Source organism: Zalophus californianus, chromosome 17 (assembly GCF_009762305.2).
Source record: "Zalophus californianus isolate mZalCal1 chromosome 17, mZalCal1.pri.v2, whole genome shotgun sequence".
In the NCBI taxonomy this organism is placed as follows: domain Eukaryota; kingdom Metazoa; phylum Chordata; class Mammalia; order Carnivora; family Otariidae; genus Zalophus; species Zalophus californianus.
This window is the reverse complement of record NC_045611.1, coordinates 38,669,632-38,688,472: the sequence shown is the minus strand read 5'-3', so window position 1 is coordinate 38,688,472 and position 18,841 is coordinate 38,669,632. Positions and strand designations below refer to the sequence as shown.

At 48.1% G+C, this 18,841-nt stretch overlaps 1 protein-coding gene and 1 long non-coding RNA gene across 4 annotated transcripts; one reads left to right on the top strand and one right to left on the bottom strand.

Moving 5' to 3' along the window:
• The first annotated feature begins 1,736 nt into the window (after positions 1-1,736).
• On the top strand, positions 1,737-11,997 carry LOC113936715. Its single transcript, XR_003524337.1, has 3 exons — positions 1,737-1,937; positions 2,837-2,942; positions 11,032-11,997. It is a non-coding gene; the product is annotated as an uncharacterized LOC113936715 (long non-coding RNA).
• On the bottom strand, positions 6,511-17,808 carry CCNE1 (cyclin E1). 3 transcript variants are annotated; one of them, XR_003524336.2, is made up of 13 exons: positions 17,560-17,807; positions 17,026-17,077; positions 16,827-16,914; positions 16,539-16,607; positions 12,577-12,722; positions 12,322-12,457; positions 10,013-10,159; positions 9,367-9,462; positions 9,004-9,138; positions 8,780-8,891; positions 8,543-8,700; positions 8,051-8,250; positions 6,511-7,359 (listed from the first exon to the last, which is right to left on the bottom strand). XR_003524336.2 is itself a non-coding variant. In XM_027620278.1 (12 exons), exons 2-12 carry the CDS (start codon positions 17,046-17,048, stop codon positions 8,128-8,130), a joined length of 1,224 nt encoding a protein of 407 aa, XP_027476079.1. In that variant the 5' UTR covers positions 17,049-17,077; positions 17,560-17,808; the 3' UTR covers positions 7,387-8,127. The 3 variants fall into 3 exon arrangements, 2 of the variants coding, with proteins under 2 accessions (XP_027476079.1, XP_027476078.1); XM_027620278.1 differs by lacking the exon at positions 6,511-7,359 and having other exon boundaries at positions 7,387-8,250; positions 16,539-16,598; positions 17,560-17,808; XM_027620277.2 differs by lacking the exon at positions 6,511-7,359 and having other exon boundaries at positions 7,583-8,250.
• Between the last annotated feature and the right edge of the window lie 1,033 nt (positions 17,809-18,841).

Here is an 18,841-nt window from a genome sequence, read left to right as displayed (position 1 = left end):
GACCTTCCCACAAACCAGGGCTATGGTGGGAAGGGGTGTCAGAGGGGTGTCAATGTGCAAAGGGGGGCAGGAGGGTCATCCAAACCCTGTTCTGGAAGCCTTTTGTGGGCTGTTGCAGCTGAGAGTCCTAGCATGGGGCTCTTATTTTAGCTCCCGGCTGCTCACAGATTGTGCACCGCCCCACACATCCTGTGCTAGTCAAGTTAGTCTCCAACAGCAGCCTAAGCATCAGGTGGGCACATTCATCTGGTTAATTTGTAATAGGAAACATTGTTTCTGGCCTGGATGCTTTCCCTGGGCCCGCCCTGGGCCAGATGTGCGGCAGCCCATGATGGGGTGGCACCAGGGAGAAGGAGAGGACCCTGAGGTTCAGCATATCTCTGTTTGGAAACTTCGGTGCCATTCCTGACCGCTCCTCCTGGGCTCCAGTGAGGGAGGGTGATGATAGACCGGGGGTGGGGGGTGGGGAGGGGAATGCTCTGTGGCCCTTTCAGTCATCGCTGTCCTCCAACACACACTCCTTTCCCCAACTTATGCCAAATCATGAAACCCAATACCAATAGACAGGGATTGTGGGGAGAAAGCAATCCATAACCTGTATTTTTTCTTTCTTCAAAAAGAACCCTTGGGTGAGGAATGTGATTTCAGGTGCACCAAGAGGGGTCCTTGGCTCTGAAACACTGCTCCAGACACATACTCCCACACACACTGCCCTGCCACCCACGTCAGAGTACCCGTGCGCCGGATTATGGCAAAGCAGAAGGAGCGCGGCAGGGCCTGGGAACATGGCAAACAGCCACTGCTGGTGCCCTTGGCATTGCCTGGGTACCAAAAGGACAGGGCGAGGGGCCCAGAGGAGGGCTCCCCAGGCCCTGCTGGGCTCCAGGCTCACTCTGGGGCTGACTCGCTGGGGAAGACAGCCCTTTTTTTTTTTTTTAACACAGAAACAAAAGGATGAAATCATTAGCATCAATTGGGCACATTCAGTGTAGATTACTGACATGCCATTGTTACGAGGATAAAAGAAATATAATTAATAAAACCCGCCCAGCCTGCCTTTTGTGCTCCCATGAATTCTTTATTGGCATCTGCATCTATCTCGTCCACAGACGAGCCCTCTCCTTCCACTGCCCTGGACGTCGCTAAAATGAACGGTGCAGAAAATCACTCCCAGGATCTGGAAACTCATCTTTTTCTGCTGCAATTTGTCTTCTGATGCCTCCGTTCTCTCCCTCCCAGGGCAGAAGTAGACAGAGCATTTTCTAGCAGTACAGCACAAGTTCCATTCAAGAAAGAACAAAGCCAGGCCCGAGCTCCCTCCCACCCGGGACCCTGTCGAGGGCCATCCTGCAAGGCCAGTTCCCTCGCAGGTGGGGGTGGGGGCATTTTTTGGAAGCAGCCCTGGAATCACACTTGCCCCACCTCCGGCCTTGACCAGTCCTAGATGGGCTGAGTGTCAAAGGTCACCCTGAGGGTCAGCAGACTGCCTGGCGGACCCCGGGGGAGGTGGAGCGGCCCTCAGCCCCTGGCCAGCTTCCAGCCCACCTGCTTGCCGGCCTGCTCTCTGCCCTGTGCACTGTCGCACTGGCCCCCCACCCACCCTTGATGTCGAGAGAAACGAAACCTCCTTTGCATGACAGGAAGCAGGGAAGTTCCCTGAAGTGTACTGCAAACCTAAAAACACCCCAACCCAGGCTTTCATCACCACCTGGAAGACCAGCATTTGAAGAGAAACAGAAAGCCACTCTTAACCCCTGAGAGCCTGGGCTTACACCGAGAGAACACACTGTGCTCTCCTGCCCACTGGGCAGATGAGGAGTCTGAATCCCCAAGTAGGTCAGTGATGAGCTGAAAGCCCCACAGCCCTCAGGGTGAGAGCCGAGACTCTCCCGAAAATCCAGGAGTCTGAATCCCCATCGCCTGTGGGAGATAGACAGGTAAAGAACATGTCTTTGGACACCGAGATGTTTGTCCTGGTCTTAAACATGCTCAAATAGCCTGCTCTCTCTGCCACTTTCCTTGGACCTTTCTGCGTTCTTCATCTGTACTGTTTTCTTGCTTTTGATAGAGTTAGGGGCCCCAGCTATTTGTCTTCCCCGGGAGGTTGGCAGTGTGTTGGTGAGGATCAACGGCAGGGATTCCCGGGCCAGGGGCAGGGGCGGTGGGGACTCTGGTGTTCTGCACGCTGTGGGCCCTGCTGGCCAGGCTGCCAGGGGCTGGGAGCCACAAGACTATATGAGCTCTCCCAAGTTTCACATGTCGGCTCAAATGTTTCAAAACCTCTTTGCAGCCCAAACACAACAGAGCCCCGCACGGCAGCACCAGCCCCACAGCCCAGATGGGCAGCCTCTGTTTCTACCCTGAGAGCCACAGGGACCCCGCGCAGAGTCAGGGAGGGATGGAGGACAGAGAAGTTTGGGGGGGGTGGCGCTTCAGACCAAGTCATCATCTCTCACGACGACAGATTGCTCGTTGTTTGTCTACAAGGTATAACTTGGGGAGGTGCTTAGCAAGAGGGGCACAGAGAACTTTCTGGAAGACTGGGGGAATGGATTTGTCTAGCTCTCTGTCTGATGATGCACTGGAGCTTTTGTATGTCATTCCACCCTTGTGACCCCTCCAGGAACTGGAATTCAATGGTGTGTGGCTCCTTTGCCCAGAAGAAACGCTAGAACAGCAGAAGTCTGATTCATTTCTGTTCAGGTCTTGCTTTTCAGTTGGAATGTGGTCTTTTGCAAGTGGAAGATAGCGTGTATTCTTCTGGGCATGGAAGAGTATGAAATTTAATGAAAGTGACTACACATGTAAGAATCAATCCATTTCCCTCTTCATTCAGGGAGTGAATATTTAATAAGCGCCTATCATGTGCCAGGCCCTGAAATGATGTGCTAAGCAACGAAATCAATTGGCAAGCAATCACTGAAAAAGAAAAATGAGAGAGGGTGAGTTTGCATGGGTATGTCCGTTTTAAATGACTTAAGAGAGATAATTGGATGAAATAGCCCTGTACAAAAACCAGCAAATGTTTTGTGTATTCGTATGTTCATGTATGCATAGAAAAGGTTCTGGAGCCACGTACACTATTTTAACACCAAAACTGGTAAGGATGGTACCTCTGCGGGATTTTCACTTTCTCTGTTGTACATGTCCGCAGAAGTCTAATTTATCATATCACACGTGTTCCGCTTCCATAATCAGAGAAAAACCAAGGAAGTTAAATAATAGCAATTTTCACGGGAAGAAAAGATGGCTGTAGCAAGTGCTGGAGCAGCCGTGGGAAGATAGGCTCGCTCACAGTCCCTGGCTGGGAGGATCGATCAGCATAATTTGGGGAATTAGCTGACCACATCTAGTAAAGTTGCAGGGGCACACGCCCTTTGACACGGCGGCTCCAGGTCTGGGAATGTGCCCCGGAGGAACCCCCACACATGTGCCACGTGTGTGCAAGATGCTCATTGCAGCGTCATCGGTGATGGTGATGGCATTGCTGACCTGCTCATGGGCCAGCCTGGGAGGGACTGTATACGTTGTGGGATAGTCACATAAGAGAAAACTCTATCACAGTTAAAAATAAATAAATCCAACCCTCCACGCGTCCATGTGGGTAAATCTTGAAAATAAGGTTGAAAGAGAATAGGAAGTGGTATTATTATAGGTAAGGTTCGATGCCACTGGTGTGGATTTTTAGGACACCCAGAGTAGTGTTTCTGTAAGTCTATTGCTTATGGAGCCAAATGTAAATGATAAAAGTCTAAAAATATGTGTGGGAATCATCCACACTGACCTCAGGGTGATTGTTAACTCTGGGCAGGAAAGAAAGACGATGGGATGGGGGGAGGGAGACCAGGGGGCCCTTCAGTGGCATCTTTAATGTTGTATTTCTTTAAAAAAATGTGAAACTGGGGATGGGTCTCCAGGTAAGTCATCATATTTCTTTCTGCACTTGAACATGTTTGCCTGTCGGATGCGTGTGAACTGATCTCGCCGATGACTTGTGAATTGAGTGGCTTTCCTATGAGTATTGTGTATCGCCAGTGCCCATTTTTCCTAAGAGTATTAACAACGGGAAGTGAAGTAAGCAGTTTCCCTAGAAGATGGCAAAGTGCGCACGTTGGGGTGAGGAGATGTGCTGGTGGAGGCTCCCTTCAGACAGGAGGTACTGGGGACATCGGTGTGGGACAGACAGGGGTGCTCTCCGGCAGGAGGTGAGGGTCTAGCTGACTGTGGATGGGCTGACAGGCAGGGGTGCAGGCGTAGAAGTCGCTGTGGCCTGAAAGGAGATGGGGGGCAGTCACTGAGGCAGGGCCATTTAGAAATCACTGATGCATGGAGCGCACAGTCCTTTTCCCGGGACCCTGAGAGGCAGAACTCAGGGCTTATTTCTTCAACTTCTGCCTCCAGGTGTAGCTCTGAGCCCATCATTGTCCCCTTCACAAACACCAGCTCCCTGCTGCCAGGGACATTGGGACATACGAGCCTGACTCGTAAAAGCCCATTGTGACGTGGCCTCTGTCACCTCCGCTGCATTATCTCCTGCTTCCTCCGCTGACTCGTGACCCTGACCGCTCTTCATCAGCTGGGGGGGCGGGCCCTCTCAAATAGGCGTGGCAGCTCTGCTCCAGGCCCTTCCCAGGCCCCCACACTCCCGGGGTTCCAGACCCGCTCACCTGAGCTCTAGGATCGCATCCCACATGCTTTGGTCTCAAGTCCTGGTGGTGCACAGCAGGGCTCAGGGGCTCACGACAGAGAGCACCCCGCGCACCACACCGGGGAAGCCAGCATCAGACCAGAAATCACTGCAGTCAGCTGCCACACAATTTTTGGAAATGACATTGGTCGGGAAAAATGATTGAAAGGATAGGTGGGGTGGGGGGTGCAGAGGGAGTCCTTATTCCATGCAGGACAGCGTTGCCCTCCCATCTGAACCTCCTGGGAAATAGTACTTGGTAAGCCTGTGACACTGAGCACATTAGAGTCTTTGGGAGCTGAATCTGGAGTTGGGATGAGGTAGGAAAAAAATCTATGCTCATTGAATACAAAATGCAATTGTCTGTCAGTGCAGGAACTGAAGTATCTGCAGCAAATTATATTTAAGACTCTATTGTCGCAGGCAGATTAGCTAATGCTTGGTTTTAAGTACAGGCTTCTAATGCTATTACTCCTGGTTAGCTCTGCCTGGCAGGTAACCTTGTGGAACAAATGGTTGCGTTGCTTGAATAACATATTTGATCAAACAGGACAATTCTTTCAAAAATTGAGTTCTCTGTGGCAATTTGAGACCTGTAATCAGCAAATTAGATGATTACAGCAGGGATAAAAATAGTCTTCTAACAATGTCCAAGGTATAAATGTGATTTGAATTTCAAAATGTTGAACATGCGGTAGGAAAATGCACGGTTGGGTAAATATGACTAGACATTATCAGATTTGATTTCTCTTGCCAACCCTGCTCTGAGCTAGAGCCTAATTTTGCCCAAATAAACTCCAATCTCATTTGTGTCTGAGTCTATCTTGCACTGTCTGTGCTCCAAATCTTCAAGGGCTCAACGGCTTTACTTATCAGCCCTTAGGAACCTAGAGTCCACGTGAACCTTAGCATCATTTATCCACTCGGTGTGAAATCCACGCAGCAATGAGTTGTCCGAGGTCCACACAGGGAAGATGGCGTTGGAAGGACTTCCACACCCACTACCTGAAGACCAGTGTTTTCTTTCTACGACACAGAGGACAGGGACAACCAGAGCAACTCTGGGGAGGTCTGGTGACTGAACTGTGAGCTGGGGCGTGACATGAGGATGTGGTTTGCTCTACCACAATCCAATCAGCCCTCATGGTTGGTCAATAAGTTACTCTTAGTTTCTCCTCTAACACAAGGAAGTCAGACTAAGAGGCCACGTCACCTCCTTCTCTGGGTCCCCCTGCTCACCACCTCTGCCTCAGAGCATTTGCTCATCCAGGTTGACCAGAGCTGCCATTTTCACCCCCATGTCTGTTTGGCATCCCCCAGCCTCAGCCGGTTTTAGCTGAATGGCAGAACAAAAATGATTTGGCAAATGGGTATGCAGAGCCAATCAGTGAGGGACCAAAGTTTGTGCTGACTACTAGCAAAAGGAGGAGCTCCTTAAAGCAGGGAAACTTGATGTTACTTACTAGTGGCTCTTAGGGTTTCTGGCAGAGCCACAGAAAATATTGATTCCTGTGGATTTCACTTATCCACTCAGGACGCAACCTTTATTAGCACAGATGATTCAGAGCTACCCATGGCAACACTGCCATTTAATAAAAACAAAACCAAAACCCTGATGTCCAGAAATGCAGCACTCAAATTTGCTTATAAGGCATTCTCATTTCAGCAGCCCCAGTAGCACTCTGTGACAATGTGTGGGCCAGATGGTCCATGAAGTAGTTAGTACCTGCCTCGAACATGTGTTCAGACCAGTGTCACCTCCCCTGTCAAGCCTTAAAACTTATCCAAAGCTTTGAATATAGAAATGTTTTCAGTGCCATGTTTTTGCATAGAAAATGCCAAATGTAAGTTAACCACTTATAGGATTTTTCCAACAAGCCACTTACGAATGGTCACCATTAAAAATTCATTGCTTTTTAAGGTGGGAGCATCTCTGCCTGAGATGAGGAAATAATTAGCTCAGAGTACCATCTGACTAAATACCAGGACATGTAGATTTATAATGCATTTATTTGGAACACCATATTAAAACTTGCCAGAACTATAGCATCACAATGTGGAGTAGGGTCTCTCTCCGATTTCATATAAATATGATACAGATTTTTAAATGGCTGTTTTTCTATTGAGACAGGGTTTTGCAAAATGAGATAAAATACCAAGTTGAAAATAAGTGGGTTTGTTTGCTCATTCACCCTCCCTTTTTCTGAACCCATAACATAAACCAAAGCGTTGTAAGGAAGTGCAACACACAAGACCACCATGATGAGAATGCTTGACAAAATGCATCGTGAAATGTACACATTAGGCCTCCAAGTGGACAGGTACTCCTTCCATGGGCAAGGCATTTGGTGATCCATCAGTGGTCAAGGTTCAGACCGTGCACCGACATCTGGCCTTGAGCTACATATCATTTTATTTTACATTTTCTTCTTCCAAGTTTGGTTTTAGGCTACTACATTATGTTAACAAGTTCTCCCAACAAAAGTTCTTTAGGTTAAGATTTGGGTAAGGACAAAAAGGGTGTTGAGTAACACTTATTACAGATGCTTTATGACCTCTGGCCTGTCGTGGAGTGGACATCATACCTAAGAATCCTCTTGGATGCAGACACGTGCTCCCCAGTACTGTCACCGCCTGCCGGCAAGCCCCACCTGCGCAGCCACTGTGTGGGCCTGGGAGAAAGGGGGAGAAATGCCAAATCGAAGCCTCATTCCCACCTCACGTAGCCCTTGGGAGGCATTGGTGGCTGTACCTAAAGCTCACTTCTTTCAAATATATTTGCCTGAAAGGTGTGAGCTTTAAGAAGTATGAAGTTAAAGAAAGAGAACTCGATACAGCCACACTCAAAGATGACTTCTAACTTAAATGATCACACGTAGCTCATAAAATGAGCTGTCTCAAAGACAGTGTTACCTTTATTAAAAAAACGGATAGACATAGCAGCACGTACAAAATAACAGTTCATAAAAGGCATTGTACATTGTCAACTGATAGTGTAAAAGGGCAGGCCCCCAGCACAGCTGGTTGTGGGCTCCACATCACAATGCTCACAACCACCTGTTCCCCTCAATACGACACAACCCAGCACACCCGAGGGGAGCCCACAGCAACGTGGCACTCCGCAACTTCAAGCCTTTGTTCTGTGTGTGAACAGTCAATCAAGTCAAGTATCACCCTCCTTAGCAGCATCTGGAGCACTCATTGGTGTTCTGGAGGTGGCTGGTGTACTTGACCCACTTATTTCAAAAAATCTAAGCATTCAATAAAAAACACTTGTCCCTGTCCAATGCCATCCACAGAAACACTTCGGTTGCAGAAGAGACATGCTCTTCCATTGAAATATCTGTAAAAGCTAATGCGCACCTCCGCCCCAGTATGCAGCAGGGAACTTGGAGCGGGCACTTCTGCACAACTGTCTTTGGTGGAGGATGCTGGTGTGGTCACGCGGTCCCCTGCTCACTGCTCTGCTTCTTACTGCTCTGTGGGGGAGTGAGGACCCCGGTGGGGAGAGGAGAAATCCTATTTTGTTCAGACAATATGGCTTTCTTTGCTTGGGCTTTGTCCTGGTAAGAATAAAAGCGAGAAATGTTAAAATGGAAGAATGCATCTTTTGGGCTTCGCGGCCTGTGTGCTCCTTTCTGTGGAGGTGAGGGCAACGAAACAGCAAAGAACAATCTGAAGCCGCTGGTCTACGTGCTATTTAGACATCGCATCTATTGAGCACAATTTTTCTTTTTCAAAGGAATTAAAAGAACTGGAGTCTTTCTAGGATATTGGGAGACTGCCTAAAGAGGAGTGAAGAGGCTACTCAGGCAGTTTTAGGAATTTATCTGGGAAATGAGGAACACGACTCACCAGCAAATCCAAGCTGTTTATGTGGGTCTGGATGTTGTGCGCATCTTCAGCAGGAACTCCCCTGAAGTGCTTAAGTTTTGAGCTCCCTGTCTCCCTTATAACCATGGCAAATGGAACCATCCACTTGACACACTTCTCTATATCACACCATTGATACCCTGCAACGAAAATAAATTTTAGGCTCCATCGGTTTGTAAGTTTAATACACCTTGTGAATGGACTAGAAAGCCAACGTACCTGAAACCTTTTGCATCAATTCAGATGAAGAGAAATGATACAAGGCAGAAGCAGCAAGTACACCATAGGGAAATTCTAAGCAGCCAACATCCAGGACACAAAGATCTAAAAGCTGTGGAGGAGAAAAGAACACTAAAGCAGGCGGCCAACATCTATCCCTTCTAGAGATCCTCGGTTTCCCGGTGGGGTAGGTAGACCCTCCCAGAGGTAACAGAGCCACTCACCTCTGCGATCTGTATGAAGATTTGCTGGGGATACTGTGGCAGGAGCACTTCATATAAGTCATTTAGATATGCAACCTGCATATATACATTCAGCCAGGACACAATGGTCAGGGGACTTAAGTGCCACTTAAGGGCCTAAGGGAAAACAGAGAGAAGGGTCAAACCAATGGCTGAGAAAAAAAACCAAAACAAAACACATTTCTGCTCCCTTTGGGCCTCTAAAGGAGTTCAAAATGCAGCCACATTCCATGCCACAATGTGTCCAGCTGGAGAACACCTAGTCAGATGCACTCACACTGAATGTGGAAAAGATATTATGTATGCATTTAAAAAAAAGGACTGAAAAATTAACTTGTAACCTACCTTCATAATGATTAATTCCATGCTAAGAATTTCCTCTCCCGAACAAGCCCCATCTGTAACATAAGCAAACTGGTGTAGCTTTGGAGGATAGATTTCCTAAAAGGAAATAAAAGGGAGAAATGACTAGCAAATTTCTCTAATAGTTTTAACTTACAATGTACATCCAAAATTACTGCTTTTAGTATGCTAGCATGGAAAGAGAGGGAACATCATAGAATAAATACAGGAGCTACTCCACTGGTCAAAATGCATTCATTGTGAAAGAAACCAAACACCCATCGTTACCAATAAATAAAGACATAAATACAGCTTTTACTCAGTGGGGACATTTTTGAAATTTTCACCTTTTTAATACCTTTAGCAACATGTTTGAAAGTTGGGCCTATCCACCCTTCTCATCACATCAAAATTCTAATCCTCTTGGGTCAAAGTTCAATTTTTTGGCGTAAAGTAACTACATTAACCTAAGCATTTTATATACTCTCTACTTCTCTCACTTCTTGATTTCTAGCCCTTTCTGCATGTATCTTTACTTTAGATGACCTCAAATTAGAAAAATGTAGACAAACAGTTGGCCTATTCCAGTAATCTCAGGGGATCTCAAGAAACAGCATGTGCTACATAAAAATATTTAAAAATAATTTACCTCAAGTTTGGCAGCAATAAATAAAGATGAAATCCCAATAAGCTGTAAAAGTGTTTTAACAATATTTTGTTGTGTTGCCATATACCGATCAAAGAAATCCTGTGCCAAGTAAAATGTCTCTCTGTGAAGTTTATAGACTTCGCACACCTGAAAAAATATTTAGTAAGTTTTAGAACAGTTACTTGAGGAAAAAAGAACAACAAAAAAACAACTTGCCATGAGTTTTGGTGAAGGACAATATAACCAAATCAAGAGAGAGAACTTTGCTTTTCTGAAAGGATGGTTACCTGGCTTATCCCTAAGCACAAACACAGAGCAAAGCTGGAACTCAGAAGGATTAAGTGTTCTGTGATCTATATAATAGTAAGGGCAAATGGGCATAGGCTGCTAAAGCAGCATTTTCATGGAAAAACTGTGAATGATAATCTCAAACTAAAATTAGGACCATGCCTCCCCTGCCCACCTCACAGGAATGCTGAGAGAGCGGGTAAAATGATGTGCATGAGGGAGCCAAAGAGGACCAAGGAAATAGTAGACTTCAACTCATCACCACCGTCTAATGTCCGATTATGCATATAAAACTGCCATTCCTACACAGGCCTTCCCATGTGTGAGTGCAATTCATGGGGCTAAAAAGTAGAAAAGGCACCGGAGAAACAACAAACAGAACATTGAGAGAAAATTCCATCAATCACTAAAGAGTATTTCTAAAGTCCAGGTTGAGGTATATTTGAAGTCAGTTTTTATAAAGTAATATAATTATGATCTGATCAGAAGTGAAACTAGAGCTTCTGTCCCCGCAGGAACAAACTCTCAGACCTATGTCACCCAGCCACAATTGGGCACACAGCCTGAGCACCACCTTTCCCACACGCACGCAGACTTCCTGGCTAGGCTCGGGGCTGAGAAACAGCATTGCTGCAGACAAGCCTGCAGTTTTGTTCCACCGAAGACAAAAAGGTTACCATTCTTTTCTATCCTTTTAATGGTATTACATGACTTTTTTGATTTACTTTCAGAGAGAAGCCTTCCTTAAAGTATATGGCATCACCTGCACTATACAAAATAGAACTTCTCTGTCACATCTTATGAGCTGAAGCCTGGGGAAGTAAAGTATACTACACGTCTAATGTTTCGAGGAATTATAAAATGTCTCAAAGGGCCCAGAAGGGCTATGGGCCACAGTGGGCCTGCAGTGGGCAACTGCAAGGCCTGTAGTTTTAAGCAGGCAGGCCTGCCAAAGAACTCAGTACAGAAAATGTTAACATGTTCAGAGACCAATAAAGAAAAGCAAATTAATAATGGTAAAAACAGCTATCTTTTCTTGCCTACTATTTCTAATCCATACCAACTCTGCAAGGAAAATACTGTTAGAAAATACTGCAGATGAGAAAAACCAAGATTCTAAGTTCAATGACTTGCCTGACGAAGACACATACATGGTGAGGCGGCAGCAGGGGATCTGATTCCAGGATGGGCATAACAGGGGGGCGCATACCCCTGGAATATAGGCTTTCCAAAGAGTACACAGCAGAGTTTGTTTTTAGGGAATATTTAGACACTTGGCTTCCCCAGGTCCTTTTTTCATAAAATGGATCTACCTGAGATTCCTTCAACACCACAAAGAAAGCCTACTTCTCATCACCCAAGGCTTCCATGTGTCCAGGAAGGGCCCCTTCATCGAGGCATCACAAAGTCACCCACACTTCCTCTCAGAGGGAGGTGCACTGCCCATACAATATCGCTTTTTGTGTTTAACAATTACCCATCACCATTTGTAATACTTGTTCTTTTGATCAATTGTTGCAGAGAAGTCTGACGGTGTGACCAATAAAAGATTTGAACAATATATTTTGTTAGAACGATATTCTGTGGGGAAGGAGAAATGGATTCCAAGGAGTTAAAAAGGAACAATGTAAGCTTTCTGACTGTTGAAGACAAGCCTGTTCATATATTTTGAAAACTTATGATAATGGCTTATCAAATAGCTGTTATCTGCATTCTACTGGATAGATTTAAAAGCAATTTAATTAACAAAGACCAAATATCAATATTTACAGTTATGTGGAAAATTTGTAATTATCTAAACTTTGAAGAAAAAAATTAGAGGCCAACTTAAAAATGGCTAAGAGGTAAAGAGACTTCAGAAATTCTTCTAAGGAAGAATGCAAGCAAAACAGCAATATATATACCACAGCTTCAGAGACACAGAATGTGTCAATGGGATCAAACACAGGAGGAAATCATAATAGCACAGATGATTCTAGAAGTGGTAAATGCTTCCAGCCAGCTGGAAGACTCAAGCTCACCTCCATTAACCAATCCAGAAGAATTGCTCGCATCTTAGGCTGCAGGAGAGGGTGCCGCTGCATAAAGTGCTTATCCCTTAAGTATGTCTTTTCCTTGTTTAGCATAATTTTCCAGACCTCATCTCTATTTGCCCAGCTACAAGAAACAAAACCAAGTGAAAGACAAAAGGTAGGTGTCAGTATGCGTCCACACTAACTTGGTGAGATTGGGCACAAGGAGTAAAAGATCTGGAAGGCACACGGCAAGCAACTTACTTCAGTATAGGCAGTGGTGAGGCTCTGGAGGGCATGAAACTCTGCGGTCCACACGCGGAACTTGGGTATGCTGGCTCATCCTCTTCTTTGTCCGGTGTGGGAATCAAGGAGCAGGGGTTTTCACACACAGAATTACCGTCCCAAGGCTGTAAAAGAAAAAACACATTTTTAAATGTTTGATATGAACCAGCTATTTTTACATTCATTAATTTGTAGAACAGCCAGTAAAACAGAAAAGGTCTTCACCCTAGACAGCAATCTCTAGGCCCAAATACATATTCCGGACTAAATTCAGATGAAGATGGAACGTGTAAATAAAAGCCACAGTAATGACTCCAAGCTTCCATTTCACATGTCACTGGTTTAGGAGTCTATGCGATAAATATCTAAGACAACTACAAAGTCAGTAGCATTTTGTCCTCCACGTTGTCACCCTCAAACACATACCTGAGCAGTAAGATGGACCCAGGAGGGGTTAAGACAAAAGGCAAAGCACTCTTATATTACAAAAGACGACAACAGCACCAACGATACAAATCCATTTGCAGCTCAGTAAGATACTGGGCATAACTTAGTCTAAGGCATGCTGTGGGATTACTTGGTCACAACTGAAAGATTTGTTTTTTTAACAAGTACAACTAATCTAAAATTTCTTAAGAGTGAAAGGACTTCAATAAAAGTATTTACATGGGCACTCCACATTCACAAGTGTAAAAGATCAAAATGTAAACTGATTACCATCTATATTTAAAGTTTCCCCATCTTAAAACAAAAACCCATCAAATGTGACATCTTTTAGTTGCAAGACGAGCCTAATACATTACATAATTGGGACCTTTTGTTTTCCTTAACTCAAAACAAAACAAAAAGAATATCTGCCTAGTTAAAACCAAATCCAGGAATGGTCACAGGATATACTAAGAAGTCTGTGGAGATAGAAGTCAGATACCCCTGAAGACCTTTGAATCCCGTCCCCAAAGTCTTGCACAGATTGACTCAAATAACTGATAAGTGATATAAAAACCCAAGCCCAAATATCATTAAATGTCATTAAATATCATTAAAAACCCAAGCCCAAATATGCTTTTCTTTTAAAGATTCCAGATACTTAATTTTATTCAATTTTCAATATTTGGAAACTACTAAGGTCATTTTGCCATTTAGAAAATTTTCTTTTTCAAGCTGCTCTGTTCATCGTTCTACTCTGAAAAGAACCCTATGATGGATTTTTTTTGAATTATAAGAGTGATTTTGTTGACAATGTGGCAGGTAACAATCCCACCAGCATGGAAGCCCTGCGAAGTCTGAGATTCTTGGCACTTTTTTTTAAGGCAGACAGCTCATTAAGGTTGACTAGAGAAGAAAAGGGACAAGGGGACGACTAGAAATGAGCGTGGGGACCTGGGCTCCAGGTGCTGCCTGGAGAATGGCTCTCAGGGCACACCGGCCACTTTCAGAGGCAGACAGAGCACTGTTAGTGTGCTGAGAAGAGCAAAGCAGGATAAAGCTCTTCTCTACCCAGGGTGCGAAGAATTGGGCATGCAAATTAACCATGACAACTCCTGCCAACAGCTGTTCCAGAAGGGCAACCTCCCCTTCCAGCTCTAGTATCATGTGCTGGTAGCATTTCCTTGACGCAAAAAGGGTCACATAACTGCTTCAAGTTGTTTCTTCATTCAGGAATGAATTCAGCTGTGAAGGCAGAAGCTGGGTGCCACCCTCCGCAGCCAGATGGCTGAAGAGAGCTGAGAGCAGCCTTTGGGGAGAAAATGGCAGCAGTTTCCAACCCGCAGTTCACAGACAAACCGGACAACCCACAAGCAGACATGTGGTTTGGAAAGTTTTAGGACCCAGTGGGTGAAGCACAATATGAAGTCTATGGCCTTTCTCTTGAGCAGATACTGGGTTTTAAAGGAGGCCAGATCCATCTGACTTTAGGAAGGAAAGGGATAAGAGCAAGAGACCAATTTTGACTATTTCTAACCACCCCTGACTCCTTATGAATTAACAATAGAACTACCTATGCAAAACCAGGTGCTGAGAAGTAACTAATAGAAGGCCCAGGATTCACTTCAATAAAAAAGGTGGGTCTCATGCAAAAAGTTAAACAACAAAACAGATTATGTTGAATGGATTTTAGATAAAAGCGTAGTCTTGTCCTTAGGAAAGGCCTAAGGTAAGAATCAAAGGTTCTCTGTGGTCCTGATGAAGCAGTTGTAAGGACTTAGGACAATGCCCACAAGTGGCTCAAGGCTAATGTACTGGGCTGAACTACAACTCCTGAGAAAAATTCTGTGTAATTAATAGGGAAAAAGATTGTGTTACCCCAAAATTCTAGGTTCAGGAATCTACACAGAGAAATAACAAGACAACGAATCCTCCATTAATAGATGGACAATTTTCAAGCTATCTGCTCTAAAAAATGTGCAGAAACCTATTGTCATTAATCTCTGAATCACTATGAAAATTCCTTCTAGTTGGAAATTATATGCTTATTCATATACCAGTGTGATCAACTGTCCACAGTTTAGGGATAGGACCACAGCCCCATTTTAGTCACCCTAGCACTGCTCCAATCCTCCTGGAGAACAGAAACTACTCTAAAACTCTAACAAGTCAATATGGATGCCTTTATTTCTTTCTCACTTGGAAATTTCAATTCAAAAACAGTTGGCAAAATAAACAATCCTGAGTTTCACAAAGTAGAGATCCATTTAATCGTGCCCCACAAAAATCACCCTACTTAAAGTTTGTTTCTTGTTTTTTAAAGAAGAGGAAAAGAAAAGAAAGAATTCTTATTTCCTTCCCTAAAGTGAAGTATTTCCTCATCTAACGAGAAGGAAATTATCAACCCCCTTGTTCAATATTCAATGGACTTCCCCAGAAATGCTAATTACTAGGGTCTTATGTACAGTGACAACTGTTACTACAAACCTACTGCTTTAAAGCCCTTCACTCTTCCAGAACCAACAGCTATGGCTGTTGCTCACCGCCCAACAAAGTGATGTGCTGCCCATTGCTAACCTAGTTGGGACCACTGCCCTCAGCTCAAATACTATTCCCACTCAGCTTTTCTCTGTGATAGGGTCAGAAGACCTGACACGCTAGTTTGGAGATAGGCTGCTTCCCCTACTGGAGCCATAACTACAGTTTCCAGCCATTTCTGGAGGTAGAGAGATAACACAAGTTTTTTCTGCTAGGAACTTCTGATGTTGTAATGATATCATGAGCATGCAGAAAATTTGGTAGTAACTATTCCAAAGAGACAGGAGAAATGGACTCGTCAATTAAAAAAACTGTGTTGAGACACACATATCATCACACAGAATATTCCCCAAATACTCCGGCTGAGGCCAGGTCAAGCCCCAGACAGCAGTAGTCACTGTAGGTAATTGCTGGATGGACTGAGAACCCCTAGAGGGGGGAAAAGTTAGAAACCTGACCCAAAGGGGGTGGGAGGTCCCTAAGCACCATGACATGATGGAAAAATAGAAGTGTGGATGGGGAGAATTCATGGTTGCTTATGAACACACACAAACTCCCATCATCACAGCTACCCAGAGTGTCAGGAGCCCTCCCCCCAGTTCACCAGCCTAGAGACAGGGCTCTAGGATGGACTCCACCCCTGGCTTGCACAGGACTCTGGGTTACTTTCTTCCTCTGAGTCTGGGTTTCCTCAAGGGCAAAAGGAGAGGACCGAGTTATTTGATGTCCATTCTGGTTCTTCCAGACATCAGCGCATATTTGTAATCTCAAAGGTGCTGGCGAGGAACCCAAGACCTTCCTGGAGTCCCAAGGCTGGCAGAGGTCAGTGCCGCTGATGAGCACAGAGCTCAGCCATATGTACTGTGGCCATAGGTAGAGAAAAAGCCTTCAGCAGGAGGCAAAGGGGATAGAGACTCAATCTAACCCACAAAGAGCAGGAGGCCCTCCACCTAGGCCCAATCAGCAAGTGCACCCACCTGACTGCTGCAATGGCTTCTCACAGTCCTGTCAAGTGTTGCAATTTCTTCATCTGGATCCTGCAAAAACTAATACAAAGCAGCCCCCACCCGCCAAGGAAACACACCAAATAGTCCAAAGACAAAAACAGAGAGAGAGAAAGAAAAAGTTGGTTAGGTTGTGGGCACCATTTCTGCCAAATGCACTCCCATTAACCCCCTATCAATAAACATGTGGCAGAGCCCAGTCTGGTTCCCAGGTAAGATTTGGGGGGGGTCTCCTCCCCCACCTGTCTCCTTTGTACTCACAACAGCCACATTTGCCTTCCTTTTCCTGGAGCGAACAGAGACATCTGTGCCACTTTCCTCCTTCATGGTGTCCCGTTCCTTTGCATCCCTGCAAAGGCAGGGTGGCACAGAGGTCAGGGTGAGTTCTCCCCAAATCTGGGTTCACCCCTCCCCCACCACTGAATACCCTTCCCGTCCCCACAGCGCCAGGGCCACTCACCTCTCCCTCCTCTCCCTCGGCATGGCTTGGGGCGTGGGATCAAGTTTCAGGCCTTAGGGACACAAACCGGGCAGTGGGGTGAAGACGACCGGCAGCGGGGGGGGGGGCATGGGCGGCCAGCCTGCCCCGGACACCCCTCCCCCTCCCGCGCGGGCGGCGGCTGCGGCGGCGGCGGCGGGAGCCTCCCGGGCCGGTCAGGAAAATGGCCGATGGGCCCGGGTGGCCTGTCACCCGCGGCGCCGCCAACAGTCTGCGATGCCGGGTCCGAACCCGGGGTTGGGGGGGGCCCGCACGGCCCCCGAAATCCCCGCCGGCCCATCTCCTCCCTTGCGGCCCGGGCTGCCTCAGTCTCCCCCTCAACACTTCCCTCCCCCCCCGTCCGTCTCTGAGCCACCCTACCGGGGCACCCCGCGCTGACGCCTCAGGGACCCGGCGACCCGGCCTCGCCCCACCCCCACCCCGGCCCGGCCCGACCCGGGCGCTGTGGGAGTCCTCGCCGCCGCGCAGTCCCGCAGCTCGCGACAGGGCCCTTACCCGAAGCCGTCTCCGCGGCAGGCAGGCGGCACGAGCCGAGGCCGGAGGCAGGAGGCAGGAGGCAGGAGGCAGAGGCGAGCGGGAAGCCGGGAGGCGGGAGGCGGGAGGCAGCGGCGGGCCGAGCGCGCGGCGGTGGCGGGATCCGCGCCTGCCCCCTACACCGCGCTGGCGGCCGAGCCGGCTGCTCCTGCGCCCGGCTAAGAGCGGGACATTTAAAAATCCCTGCGCGCGGAACCGGCCCCCGGCCCGCCCTCGCACCCTCCCGCCACCCTCCGCCCCGCCCCGGCCGGCTCCGAACCCCTCAGCGGCAGCCCTTGGGCCGGGGCCCGCCCAGCCACAGCCTTCAGGACCGCCCCGCCGCCGCGCCGGCCAGCCGAGCCGCTCGAGACCGCCGGGGGGGTGGGGCCTGCGCGGGGCGGGGCCTGCGCGGGGCGGGGCTAAGTGACAGGGCCTGCGCGCTGGAGGGGCGGGGCCGGGGCCGTGGCGGGGCCTGCGCGGCGCGAGCTGCGGCGCCGCGCGGAGCGGGACGCGGGAGGCCGGCTGGCGCGCGCGGTGGAGGGCGGGGCCGCGCCGGGCGGGCAGGACGCGGGGGAGGTCTGGCGCGAGCTCAGCGGAGGGGCGGGCCGAGGGCTCTGTGGGCGGAGCCGAGCGGCGCTGGAGCGGTAAAAGGCCGCGTGGCCCGCGCGGGTGGAATGTAAACACGGCAGGCGGCGAGGGTTCGGGCCGGGGCCGGGGTCTGGCAGGGGTCGCGCAGGAGCGAGCGGGAGGACCCGCCGTCCGTCGGTCTGCCGCGCGCGCGCCCTGTCCCTCCTTGCACGTCCTCCCCGCCCCTGAGACGCAGGGTTCCGGGCTGTGAGTCGGGGCGGGGATGTGCCCAAGGTCACAGCGCCTGGTCGCTGGCCTACAGCCAGCCGCCTGGGTCTGGAGCGCTGGTGGAACGGTGGTTGTTTCTGGACGTGCGTCCGTCCATCCAATCAAGCGTGCATTCATTCATCAAGGAACAGCCCACCCCCTTTCCTGTGTGCCCCTCCCCCACAAACTCTTCCGGGGCATCAGAAGACTGAGCCAGTTTGGACCTTGGGATTCCAGGCACCCCCCTCTAGCTGAAAGCCTTCAGAGTGACTCACGTCAGACTCAGGGTCAACTTTGCACTGCCTGTCCCGGCGTACAGGGCTCCACAGGAACTGGCCTTTATATCCTCTCAGATCTACCCTCCACCCCCTCCACTCTCAGCTCGTCACCACTGTCTCTGTCCTTTCTCACCTCAGGGCCTTGGAGCTTG

Excerpts from the sequence above, each read along its gene's own strand:
- CCNE1 (XM_027620277.2), bottom strand. The coding sequence starts at position 17,048 with ATGCCGAGGGAGAGGAGGGAGAG. Across the intron at positions 16,608-16,826 it reads GGAAGGCAAATGTGGCTGTT|TTTTTGCAGGATCCAGATGA; the intron begins GTGAGTACAAAG and ends GCTTTGTATTAG. Across the intron at positions 10,160-12,321 it reads TTCTGGATTGGTTAATGGAG|GTGTGCGAAGTCTATAAACT; the intron begins GTGAGCTTGAGT and ends ATATTTTTTCAG.